Source organism: Ruditapes philippinarum, unplaced genomic scaffold (assembly GCF_026571515.1).
Source record: "Ruditapes philippinarum isolate M1 unplaced genomic scaffold, ASM2657151v2 ctg499_1_1_1_1, whole genome shotgun sequence".
NCBI lineage: Eukaryota > Metazoa > Mollusca > Bivalvia > Venerida > Veneridae > Ruditapes > Ruditapes philippinarum.
In genome coordinates this window covers 50,883-65,017 of record NW_026861806.1, presented here as the reverse complement: position 1 = coordinate 65,017, position 14,135 = coordinate 50,883, and the positions used below count along the sequence as shown (strand labels likewise).

The window sequence follows — 14,135 nt, the reverse complement described above, 5'->3', positions numbered from 1 at the left end:
CATCTTATTTTTCAAAGATATACTATTGTAATGTAAGATATCAAAAGTACGTTTACATACAGTAAAGATGCATTATAACGTATCATAAGCTTTAGGATGAAATCACGTACAATATTTTTGATTAAAAAAATAAACATCACGACTTTGAGAACAGATATGGCGTTGTTCATATAGCTGGCAGATAACTGGGTGAAAACAAACTTGCCCATTAAAAATTAAGTCTTATATTTCCAGTTTCAAATTAATTTGAACATTTGTTTCTATCAAAAATTAAAACTTTCTTCACTTCAACAGACACCGATATTTTGACACTCGTCCAATGCACAGTTTGATTGCATGGCTAAAAGTTATCTTCTCTGGAAATCCGATTCAGAATGAACATGAAACACATATGTTAGTAATCAGATCTATATGTAAGAAATAAGCAGATATGATCTTTAGTCAGAGTGAAAGAGTGAATTTCATATATTTACATTTTAATCTAACATTCATTGATAAACTTTAAGGTACGCTGTAATGTTAGTGTTGGAAAAAGCAACAGAAGTATTTTCTTGATTTTCTTGTTCCTAGTACAGTGTGTGTCATCTAGTGCTTTATAGCCGCCGGACATTAATATTGAAAATGAAAAGGGTGAACATTGCATGTCTAGACTACATAACACGTTGTTTTGGGTATATGTAACTATGGATAATTCAATCATAAAAAATCTTCGGAATAATTAACTATAACCATACTGTGCTAAATTATGTTTAAGGTTTGTTCTCTGAATTTTCTGTTTTGTAAAACATATTTTGATCCCCATGCAAAAGATAAACACTTGATACAAGCGATAAAAACTAGTCCCTAGATATTTGATGTATAGCATATTCGAATAAAACCTTACTAAGAATTTTTAAAGCATGAAGAAGATATTGGAAAAGTCCATGGGACATCTGTTTATACATAAAATCAAACAGAGCGACAATCTTCATTTCTTAAACATTGAGGCTAAGAGTCAATCTATTTGCAGTGAAGCATTATGTTAAACTTTTATATATCGTGTTTATGTCAGGTTTTTGGATGAGAATTGGTACATTTCAATGGCTACTTAATCTAAAAAATATTTCCCAGAATCTTAAGCCGTCCGGTTCGCTCAATCGTTAGAGTGTGGGACTGTGAATCGGGCGACCCTGTCGTTATCCGGAGTGAAAACTACCGACACCACCACCACTCCAGGAATCTGCATTGCATAAATATATGTGCTCTAACATCACTCTGTATTGTGACAAATAATTTATGTGAATAATTTTTCTTTAAGGATTCTGGTATTCACTAAGTTAATGGTTTCATCTATTCATTATTATAATAGGAAACATAATGAACAAATATGGTCTAGAAAACAGATATGAAGGATAATGTATAGCATAAAGGACGCAACTAAATTGATTTAGGCCATGTCTTATTGATAAAATGTTTACTTTTTGTTTCATTGACTATTATACTCGTATTGAACTTAAAAGATATGTTATGCTCAAATTTTGATATTGTAAATATTGATAATTGCTACATAGTCTCTTTGTAAATATAAACTGAACATGTTTCGTCTTTATTTTAAGTAGATATGCCATGTTTTAAGCTCTATACACTATAGATGAATACAATATGAATATAAAGTGTCATTAAAATCACTGGCAGTTTTTAAAGAAAAAAAACACTTTTACTTGGCCCGGAATAGAGAATGTAGCTTTCCATACAAAGTTTATTCATTCTTTTATTCAAATTTATCACATTCAGTATGAGTTTCCTAGATTTCAGTACATTTCTGCGATATAAGAATTTTAGCCAAAGATGAGCATAGTATATCTTTAAAAATAACCGCAGAAAATAGAGTCCCGAAGTATAGATATTTGGTATTCGTGTCCTTGCGTGTGTATTTTCTTAAAACATATGTTTTGCATAGTGCATATATGCTTTATGACATTCTTTTTAGTTTAGTTTACAGTGAGATCATATTTTTTTTTGTTAATTTCACAATGGAATGATAAAAATATACCATTATCAAAAATATTTTTGAGTGGGAATGGAAACAGTCATAAATGAAAACAAATTTTATCAATTTGTCAGAAAACACTATGTCATAACGGAAATATACATGTTGGAGGTCAATTTTCATGGACGGACCTCAAAAAATCCTGAGTTGAAGATACTCCTACTTATGAACTAATACTTTTCTTTAGGACATACAGACACTTTCCTGCCTATTAAAATATCTGAGCTAGAAACTGAATTGCCTAATTGTCTCAATTTTGATATCATTATGCAGTGAACTTTTAATTGTTATATAAACCACAAGGATAACGTTAATGACCTGACAAAGTTTACATATATTACTTATTCGTTTATGAATATTTGCAGGTTCAATCGTTGATTTGTGTGTTTTTTGTCTCCATTGGATTGAATTTAGTTATTTTCAATTCATACTTTAAAGAAAACAAAGAGAATGAATGGAAAAATGGCACATTTAGGTATGATTTAAATTAGATATATATATTTAAGTTAACTGTGAAATATCCTTTTCAATTTAACTTAAAAAAATTATCAAGCCCAAAATCTTTCGATTTATGTTACAAAGATAACAAGAAAATTTTATTCAGCAATGTATAGATAAACACATTTCGAAAAATGAAAGAGAAAAATAGTCTGTGATGTGTTCAAAAATAAATTTACATCAGGAAAACGTACTTCGTTAGTTTAAAGTAAAACCATTGTATTGATTTATCTTTCTAAATTAAGTCTATTTCATGAATATCACGAATGTTAATACTGTGATGAAACTATTTTGAAATCTAAGTTATGTTTTGTTCAAGTATTTTATTTTGCTGCATAATGTTTTAGTTCGGATTGACGACAACAAAATTATTATCAATTAACATTGATCGTTGCATACAGATGGCAGATTATTTATTGTTTGCAACCGTTTAAGTAACTATATAAGCATCAAGTACCAGTTTAGTTTTGTTTTTTTTTATTATTTTTTTTTATTATTTTATTTTTAACTTCCAACATTAAATAAGCTTTCCATTGCATCCTTGAAAAAGAAATATCAATTTTGTCTGTACATGTAAAATTTAAAAATCGATATAGTTACATTTAGCTAAGTTACGTTATCAAAATAACATGTTACGATTTATAACACATAAATGCTAAAAAATATCAATTCAGGTCAATATTTCAAACGATAAACAAACATAAACAATTTCGAAGCGAAAATGCAATTATACCTGACAAAAACGTTGTGAAGTCCACAAAATGTGAGGATGTCAATATTTCGGCAAGCCCGTTGCTATCCACATTACAGCTAGGTAAATATACAAGTGTTTTGTTTATTATTTCATATTTGTCCGGTTCTGAGTTAATGCAATAAAACAAACTGTTTCGTATTTTTTTCTATGATAAGCTTTGATATTTAAGATAGAGAAGAAACAATATTCAATAAATTACATAAATTAGACCACTATTCATTTTCTTGATTGTGAAACATATTTTGAAGCTACTATAATGTAAAGAATAATACAGAAAACTGACATGTAACATGGATACAATCACTTTTACTTCCTCAATTTAGAACGTTTTGATCGGTTACTTAAAATTGGAGATAGAATACGTGTATTTGTACAACTGTTTGATTCCTATGGGAAAAGGAAAACAACAGGCGGAGATTATCTTCGTGCTAGAATATGGAAGGAAGAGTTTAATTTGTCAGCACCTGGAATAGTGTTTGATAATACAAACGGATCATATCTGATAATATTTGAATGTTTCTGGAGCGGACTATCACAGATAATTGTATCAATAGCATATACACAAGAAGCAGTTTCAGCACTGTTTAAGTTAATGACAAAGGTAGGTATTTGCATTCTACGTAGAGTACAATTAAAGCCATATCTATACAGGAAAATGTTATTTCAAGCAAGCAATCTTATTCCGTTCTACAAATTCCACGGTACGTCTAGAAAATTGCAATAGGCACACATACAGCAATGTATGACTTTGCTAGTATAGCTGATTTCCAAGCAAATGTATGAGCTTGTTTGTCACGGGAGAGCTTGCATTCTACCACCTGTCAAAGTTCAACGTTCTTATCTTGCTTTTGCACCTAGATTGACTTTTGAGAATAAATTTACATTTGTGAGAGTCTTACAACACGTTATTTTAGCTTAAATTATCATAAATGATATCTATGATATGTATTATCATCTGTTCCAAGTTTGAAATAACATTCTCGCCACGTTAAGATTAAAGACATTAAAACAAAAATAAACAGTAATATAGCATTATATGATAAATACAGAATTGTTAGACTGACTCCTAACTAAAGTGTTTACAGTATTTTAACGCTTGATTGACCTATATACAGGTATAGAGCTGCGACATAAAATTTTGGCATTTGTTTCTAATTTGTGCTCATTAATAAGAGTAAACTGGTGTTCTTCTTTGAATCTATATCACACACAAACACACGCACGTTCGCACACACGCACGCTCACCAACGCACACACGCACGCACGCACACACACACGCACCAACACACGAACACACGAACACACGCACACACGCACACACACACACACTATTAATCAAATTAAAAGAAACAGATGATGAATCAATTGCTTTACATAAAGTGATATTTTATTTCTTTCTTATTCAAAGCATCTGTCATAAATTGAAGCTTTATTATTTTCACCAATTTATTAATATGTCAATACAATTGATTCTCTTAATATGATATTTCAATCATAATGAATATCACGCAGGTACTTGCTATGGTAAACATTGAAGCAAGATACGAACTTGGAAATGAAACGGAGGATTTGTTCTGTCATCCCGACATAGGCCACTTAAAGATGCATACACATTACAAAGATATTTGCAATTTTACTAGTTTGAATTCGGGATTACCATGGTTTTGTGGAAAGCCTAAAAGAAAAACTTTACAATGCAAGGATTGGAAATATAGCAGACATACATACCAGGATAATACATTTTTGCTAAATCAATGTGAAAAAGATGTTTTGAAAAGGTAAGTAACGGATATTTAGTTTCGAATCATTACAAACTTAAAATCACTAAAAAAGGTTTCTTGCCAAAAATGGGCATGTGTTTCTGTTTTCAATTGATTTTGCTAAATTATAGTAAACATGATTAGTAAATGTTTAAAGATGTCCTTGAATGAAAGAAAAGGTCATTTAGAAATTCGTTTTTTCCGTAACGCGATTGTTTATTCCCGCCATCCTTTTCACTGACGACGTAGGAATATTCCTACCAGTTGATCTATATACATGTATCAGCTTTACTCCTATGTTAATATTACCAACTAATCAATCAAAATGTGTAATGTTTAGCGTTATGTAGCTGTTTTAGAAATAATATATGACCTAAGGTGATGAATGTTTTTTTCTTCAGTTTTTGGGGTCAGCATACTTAAAGGGGGGATGGAAACCTGTCAATCATTTAGTCTGCAATCAAGGTTCATTTATTTGTCGGTAATTAGAACGTTTGAACTGCATTGACCACACGCCACCAAACTTATATTATTCTTATTGCCATTAAATTTTAGGTGATCGTTGAAGAATATTTTTAATTAACGTTTCTAACATTCTGTTTTCTGCATGAGCGTGGAAAGCAAGAACAAAATCTGTGTTTGTCTATAAAAGTCACATGTTATTCTTTTAAGTTAAAAATGTTTTGTGCTAACTCATAATTTGGTATGTAATTTTTAAAAGAGTTGACTCTACAATTGTTGACTTAAGTTTAATTTGATAAAATTTAAGACCTACATTAATATAGAATGAAATTAAATGTAGGTGTACGCGGACTTACATACGCAATACTATAAAAGAGTGCGCAGTGGCACTTTTTAAACAAGTTGTTTATCGTGACATCAAAAAGGCATCTTTTCGGAGAGCAAAGAAGTTATTTTGCCAGTAGTTTGGTTCAAGCATATAACTTAAAAGTAACCTCAATGAATTTGTTTTAAGTGCATACATATCATGTACGTAAATGAAAATAATTTTACGAATGAAAAATACATGCATATTTTACAAGGAGATCTATTAACGTCACTTCCATTTTGAGGTCGCATCTGAATAACGGAAAGCAACACTTACATCTGTGTGAGAAAAAAATGTACCGGTTGTATTAAGCAATACATTTACGCGTAAATTTTGAAAAATTAACTTAATTAAATTGGCCAATGACCTTTACATTTAAAGTATTTAAAAAGTTTTATTACGTTATCTTGTGTCTTCGCAAGTGTATATGACCAAGACAACACATCAATTTTTTGATAAAAAACACACGAAAGAAAAAAACGTTACTAACTCCGCTCCCTAGGAATATAAATGAGTCATTGCTCTTCTTCAGAAGTAATGCATAAACATAAACCCGCCTTTAAGACGAGCACTTGAAGAATGGCATGCGATATTGTGGCTAAGTTATAAAATTTGTGTACCTAAGTGAAATGAACTTATTACCCAGATTATAATCAATGGCATTGATAGACAACAAGCAATTACCATAGTATTGCATACAATCTATAAGTTTCCTACCGGTAAGGACCCCAGCAACATTCTCAAAAGCGATCTCAGGAAACAGGTTTTCTTCTGATTAACAAAAGACAGACAGACAGACTGAAGGACACTCTAAATATTAAGAAAACAAAGACGTGCATAATCTCCATACTGCAATCTATCTATATATCAAGTTTCATATAAAATATTTTCAGTACTCTTTGCGTTATAACGGGATCCAGTTTTGTTGACGAACAGAGTGGCGGACGGACAGACGGACCGAGGGTAAACCTTAAGTCCCCACCGATTAATTAGTTAGGGGACTAAAAAAAATTATATGTAAATAATCTTAAATGGCTAAATAATTGATGGTTGCAAATAAAAGTAAGTGAAGGTATGTAAATATAGCTAAGCTTACAATCGATTTTCTCTCTCGTTGAATCAGTTAGTAGATATCTCAACAAACACTTCATCGTTTACAATTGAAATGTTAAAAAGCAGACATTTTGCACATGTATTCTTATGTAAACATGTCCAATATATAGCAACAGAGATATCATTACATTTTATTTGACGTTAAAGGGGACATTTTAAGCAAAATATTCAACTTTGTACATAGGTTACCTAAGCTTAAGCTCAAAATTAGCATAAATAACTTTAAATCGCACCAAAGACTGTTGACGTTTCTATATTAATGTGCTTTAGATCGCACACAAATATTAAACAAACTATCAACATAACTGTTAATTTGCTTAAGATCACCTTAAAGGCTTGAATTTAATATAACTTTAACAATGCTTTCTTGTTTAAGATGGTACCAAAGGCTTTACCAAACTGTTAAAACTAAAGCAAAACTGTTACAATCCTTATTAATAAGTGTTCATTATGTTTCAGAAAAGGACACTTTGATTACAACAGGTCTCCCTTATTTGTTAGACCTATTACATTCTTAATCATCTGTGAAAAAGATATAAAAACGAAAACTGAAATACATTATTTTCAAGAATTTCTACCATTATCAGATTATTCCCGGTATGTAAAATATTCATGCTTTGAAAAAGACATCTATCGGAATTAAATACAAAGGTAATACATCGATTTAAACACTTGCTTATTAGCCAACAAGGAGAAAGAAAGTAAACGCATATGTATATAATTATATGCATATCGCAAAATATAAATATAAATAAGAAATATTTTCAAAAAATATTAAATAACATATTTACTGTTCATTATACATGTATAACAATCTTATTTGTCTCATATGTAAAAATAACACAATATGTTTTCAAGAGTGTAAATCATTTGAAAATAATTATCAAATCAAAATATATAAATAAAATATGTGATTTATATTTTTTTATAATATGCTATAAGGATTGCCATGCATGTATTGTCATTTTATTAATAATTAATCAGAACAATAAATCCTTTTACATTCCGGGTTGGCAGCTTTGTGTTTCATTATATATAGCCGATCCCAACTTTAAAAGTGCAATTGCTTTATATAACGAATGATTCCTTGTTAAGCATTTAATGATATTTTGGAATATGTTTTGCAATTAGTTGCAATTAAGATATCCAAAATTTTCTATGCTTTTCCAGTTTTGGCATTCATCGGATGAATATCCTTCAAAATATAGTTCGTTATCATTGTCAAAGTAACTCATTATCATATATTTGCAAGCTTATTTGTGAATGGCACAGTTAAATAAATTTTAAAACAAACACCCAAAAATAATTATTATAGCATTCCCTATCATTTTTCAATATCCCTGTGTACATGCACATATGCCTGTTATTACGATTTGATCTATTTTGACCGATACTTGATTGACACAGTCATTTACGCAAAAGAAAATACTTGAGCGATTTTATCCATGGCATAGAAAACTATTGTGTAGACCCTCCGTTACTAAACTTTATTGTGTCAGAGTTTTACTAGTGAGCTTGTATTGTCCAGTCTGAAACAAGGTACTTAAAGGGGTTCCAATCAATTTTATTTATTCGCAAAACGTTGATCAACTTAGCATAATCTGTTTATATTGCACAGACATGTAGTGTTATATTTTAAGTGGGAGACAGTCCTCGTATCTCTCGATTCCAGACGAATAATGAACGCTAGACATCTTCGGGGCCTCGTCTCCATTATTTCTCAGGAATGGACTGATACTTGGCCTTTCTCCGTTACACAATATGCTTACGATCGGAAAAAAGGCTAGAAGGGACTATAAAAAACATAACAATAGTAATTTACTTTATATCAAACTAAATGATTGACCAAATATTTACATAATTATGACAATTTTCTAAAGATTCCACCAAAGAATTGGACAAACTAAAACTATAATAATGTTTGTTTGCTTTAGATCGTACTAAAAGCTTAAATTATCTTTTATCATAACGATGTTTATTTGTTTAGATGAAATTGTGAAGGCATGAAAATTACAGAACTAGTTAATTTCTATTTCATTCGCTCCATAGGCTTGGCCAAGTCATAGCTAAAGATCGCACTGATGGCTTCAAAAACTATCAACAAAACTATATTTACTTCTTTTTCAAATTTTTAAATACTTTAACGAACTATTCATTCAAGTAATCCTGTTAATTCTCTTCAGATCGCACAAATGGCTTTGGCAAATTATTTACGTAGCTACGTTATTTTTTTTATACCGCACCAAAAGCTTGAACAAAACTAACATCATTATATTAATTCGCGCTTTAGATCGCACCAAAGGTTTGATCAGACTAATAGTGTACCTCTTTTAATTTTCTATAGATCATAAAAAAGGCTTGGACAAACTATATAGATAAGTTTTTTTATGTAAATCGCTACAAAGGCTTGATTATAACTATTAATGTTACTATGTTAATTTACTTTAGATCGCATCAAAGGCTTGAACAAACTATTAACGTTTCTATTCAGGAGACAAAGCAGACGAAAGAACGCCTCTCTTGTTTCAAATATAACATTACTAATTTGTGGTTTCTGAAACAGACAACCGGATATTTACAGAACACGACTTGGCATACAACACATTGCAAAGGTACAGAAATAACAAAGAGATAAACACTAACTTAAGGGTTAGGTTTAAGTATAATATGTATATGTATCTTCATCATGACAATTATTAAGTAACCTTGTAACGACAAGCATGTTGTGACTCTTATCAATACGGCAGAAAGAAGGCATGATATAATGTATAACAAACAGCTACGCAAAGGGGTCAGTAATCTTAATTTATCATTTAAATAAAATTAGAACATTATACATTAATTTGGAATTTAATAAAATGACAATATTATTTCTTGATTGTGTAACAAATTTGTAAAATCCTTGTCATTCCTAATGTGTACCTTTCATTACAAGGACTTATTTCAGGTTTAATCGAAGAAAATCTTAGCCGTTGTATCAGAAATAAAACGCTTTACCTATTTGGAGACTCAACTGTTAGACAATGGTATTCAGCAATAAAAAGACGGATTAATTGTAAACAATTTACGAAGAAAATGACATATCCAATATCTAAATTAACAACAGCAGGATGTACCGCGACAAGTATTAACTTCACGATGTTTTTAGCACCGCACTCTTATCCGTTTTATATTAGCAAAAACCACTGGAAATTTGCTTTAGATTATTTGATTTCAATATCTAGACGAATTGACCAAATATCACCATTTGAAGATGCAGTACTTTTGGTCCATGTATTTGCACACATGAAAACGTTCCACTTTAAAAACTTCAGGAAAAAGATCAGCCATATCCGTCATGCTATTGAAAGACTTTTAGAAAGGAATAAACATGTTAAAATATTCATTAAGATGCCACATACATTTACTGAGAATATTGCAGGATTGAATGACTTTTTCGGTTGGCAATTTTCAAAAATAATATTCGAGACATTTGATGGGCTATTTGATGAAGTAATACCCTTAGATCAAAAAGACGCAACCATTGCAGCAATGTCAAAATTCTTACACCCCCCTAACTTTATAGTCGAGGCTATGGTTAATCAAATGTTTAGTTACGTGTGTGAGTAATTAATCACACTTGAGAAATTGGAGAAAACAACAAATATTTAATTTACCTGGATGAGCAGATATTCATTTTTTTTTGTTAAGAATCTTCAAGGTCAATCGAAAAAATGTTATGAAATACAACTCAGCTACTAATAGTGATAAGTTACGGTTAGTTTATATGAATGCAAACACCATGTTGCCGGTGCAAAATGAAAATGTTTGATTTAGCCCCGTTTTGGATCAGAGAAAATGCGCTAATAAACTTTTCGATTTTAATTTTCATCAGGATGTTAGTAGATATTGTGAAATGTTGCTACGTCATTTCTCCGATCTATACTTTTTTAGGGTCACTGATCCCAATTCTTTTGGCATTGAACACATGATAATGCTAAAAAGTAGGTAAAAAAAGGCAACCAGTTATATCTCATGAACCATTCAATTAAACAAAGAATTTGGGTTCATACATGTATAATGTTTTTCTTTGAAGATCAACCTTACAGGAAATATATTTTATTTTAACCAGCTATACAAACGTTTTCTTATATTAAGTAAGTCTGGTATTTATTATATAACTCAAACAGTAAGACCATATAGCCGAACATTTTGCATATAAAGCACTAAAGGTGAGACATATTCAAAAATACAAATATGTATAAAATAAACAGTGTTAGCGGTATTTCCTATCATTTCAATTTTGATTACTCATGAGCAATGGTGCGAAATAAATAATATATCAAATCTTAAGACTTAGAAAGTTTTTGGGGGGGTTTTTGGCATTTTTTCACAATGACATTTGAAAAGAGGTTCAATAAATTTGTTGCACTCGTTGTTTAAATTTTTATTGATTATTTGTGTCAACAAATCAATGTTTCAAATGTTTTGTCACTGCATTTATTATTAGTTTTGCATATAAAAATAGATACATTTATATAAATAAAATACAAATATAATGAAATAACCTCATGTAAGGTTTTATGGACTTAAATGGTTAATAAAAACATTTACAAACATAACGAGCCAGCGACAGGGTCTCACGCAAACGACGTTAAGGGGTTTATCCTCTTTGTGCTAATCATGCACCCTTTAAGAAGCTCATATTGAAAGTAGCTCAGTGTGAAATATAAAATTTGGAATTCTTATAGGGACACATCTAGTCTAACGAACCCGAGGCCCCGTGTTTACGGGGATCAAACTAAGGATCAAATTTAAAAAATCTGAAATTCTTCTTTGAATTATTAAATATCTAATATTAATTGCCAATGGATAAAATTGGACATGCAATTGCAAGTTTATGAAATTTTAAAGTAAATTGATTGTTATTTTTGCAAGATACGGGCGTTTTAGAATTGATCCAAATATTGATCCTGATCCTAAAATTGATCTTTATTTTGATCGACATATTTGTATTTGTATTTTTATTTGTCGATTTTAACACAAAATAGTTTTGTTTCTCTGCAAATAAGCATTGTTTACATTTTGAATATGTACTATTTAATTCAAGCAAAACACGATTAATTTAGTAACATTAATCAATGAAAATAAAATCAAAATCACTTGATCTTGATCTTTTCTTAGTGATTATTGGGCCAGAAGAAAAAAATATTAGTGTACATGCATTTTTAAGGCTGCCCTCGAAAACCCCGCTTTTTGGCACGCTTATTTTCAAAACTACAAAACAATTCATTCAGTAAGACTACTCCTTAGCTTAAGCTGTCGGAAAGTGTTATTACATCGTCACCCTTATCCTGATGAACGTCATCATTATTATTCTGTGTTTCTACAGCCTCGTCTTCTCAGTGTAAGAGTAAAAATACAAAGGCTGTTGAAAACAATGCAGGGTACTCAAAGCAAAATGCAAGTTAAATTATGTAAGTGAATATATGAAGGTATCAGAGCATTGTTAATATGATGTCTGAGTAAACTTATTAAAGTATGTAACGTTTCAGATTGAATTGTATACAAATTGTCCGTGTTTTGTGATGTTGATAGGTTTTATCATTGTATGCATGTGTTTGTATAGCAAGAAACGTCATGTTTACGTTTAAAATCAAATATAATTTTTTGGGGAAAAACACAAACAATAAAACAACAACAATAAAAAGAGCGTTTTATACCTTTTATATCTTTTATGCAATGGTTGCATATGTAAGTAAATGAAATTATGGTGAAATTATAAGAAATGAGCAAACGAGTAAATAATATGCACGTATTCCTTCTTTGGTCAAGTAAAAAAAAGAAGTTAACTTAAAACAAAATATAAATTGAAACAAAATATCAATATCAACACATAACCCGTTATGATATTTTATGGTTACCTTTGAATTGCATAAGCTGTCGGTACTTTTTCTTCCTCATGTAACAGTACTCTATCGTCACAGACATCCGAAGCATTAACAGTTAGGAGTAAGAGTCTGAAAAGCCTTACTAGGGTTAGGGTTATGGCTGTCTTTAGGGATTTTTATTTTCTCTATTATATCGCCACATCAGCGTTGTTTGGCCGTGTGGAGGCTTAAAAAGTCGCCCCGTACATTCAATCAGAGATGTTATATTTCCGAACTTTAAAAATCGTTCTGCACGACATAATTGTTGTGTTTGTGATATTTTTAGTTTTAATTATTTGGCATTTTCTAGTTGGGTGGTTCCAATATTCCTTCTTGAATAATGTTGAATCACCTTTAGGATATGTTTCCTGCTTTTTAACTTTGTCTTTTCATGTTTAAATGTGAATTCTGCTAAAGCCGGTGCTGGGGGCGGGTGTGGACGGTAACTTGCCCTTTACAGTACCGTCCCTGAACAGGCTCAAACCAATTTGAACCTGCAACATTTTCCATTTTGCCGTTTTGGGCTTTCTGTAGGGATTCTTTATTTTCTCCTCTTTAGCAAATACTTGCAAAGTTGGTATAACATGTGATAAAAGCTTTAAGTTGAGCTTGTGAGTTCATGAATAAGAAATGGAAAAATAAGTGAGTTTAAATGTCCACAATAGTTTTTCTGTCGATTGTGGATAGCAATTCACAACAAAGTTTTTGTCAGGCTTTAATATATTGTTCAATATATTTGATGTGCAATGAACTTATAGTTAATGAAATATAATGGTAGTCCGAAGCAAATGTTGTTCCGTATGCGCATTGACAAAATCTGGAGAAAAAGTGATTCATCGGAAGCGTTAATCACAACAAAATTAATCCATGAAAAGTGCAGAGTCGGTTTGATTGAGTCTTAACATGAAGGAAAATGAAAAAGTGAAACATTCTAGCTTGGTCCCAGCACTCAATTTTCAACACTTCAAAGTGCTAGAATCAAAGATATCAAAGGATCAAAATAATGTACCAACTCTCAAGAATTGGATCGGAATACTTTGTTACATGCATATAAGGAAGTACTGAAAGTGGGTCTTGGTTTCTCACCATTTCAGTTGCTCTGCGGGTTAACCGCCATATGCACACATCAGCGGATGTTTTTAAAATCAAAATTTTGCATTTCATGTTAAAATCTTAAACTTTGATTAAGCCAGTGCTAGGGGGCGCGGACGGTAGTTTGAACTTGACAGTACTTTTCATGAAC

At 30.9% G+C, this 14,135-nt stretch overlaps 1 protein-coding gene across 3 annotated transcripts; it reads left to right on the top strand.

Annotated features, from left to right (window-relative positions):
• LOC132716886 (NXPE family member 4-like) lies at window positions 1–12,614 on the top strand. Of its 3 annotated transcripts, none has more exons than XR_009623882.1 (7): window positions 4–754; window positions 2,395–2,504; window positions 3,202–3,341; window positions 3,605–3,882; window positions 4,794–5,059; window positions 9,475–9,595; window positions 9,931–10,068. XR_009623882.1 is itself a non-coding variant. In XM_060700220.1 (7 exons), exons 1-7 carry the CDS (start codon window positions 746–748, stop codon window positions 10,590–10,592), a joined length of 1,629 nt encoding a protein of 542 aa, XP_060556203.1. In that variant the 5' UTR covers window positions 8–745; the 3' UTR covers window positions 10,593–12,614. The 3 variants fall into 3 exon arrangements, 2 of the variants coding, with proteins under 2 accessions (XP_060556204.1, XP_060556203.1); XM_060700220.1 differs by having other exon boundaries at window positions 8–754; window positions 9,432–9,595; window positions 9,931–12,614; XM_060700221.1 differs by lacking the exons at window positions 9,475–9,595; window positions 9,931–10,068 and adding an exon at window positions 6,764–9,413 and having other exon boundaries at window positions 1–754.
• Window positions 12,615–14,135: the final 1,521 nt, after the last annotated feature.

What these genes read in the sequence shown, in the direction of transcription:
- LOC132716886 (XM_060700220.1), top strand. An exon ending in TGGAAAAATGGCACATTTAG is followed by an intron (nt 2,505 to 3,201) that starts GTATGATTTAAA and finishes ATATCAATTCAG; the next exon opens with GTCAATATTTCAAACGATAA. An exon ending in GAAAAAGATGTTTTGAAAAG is followed by an intron (nt 5,060 to 9,431) that starts GTAAGTAACGGA and finishes AATTTACTTTAG; the next exon opens with ATCGCATCAAAGGCTTGAAC.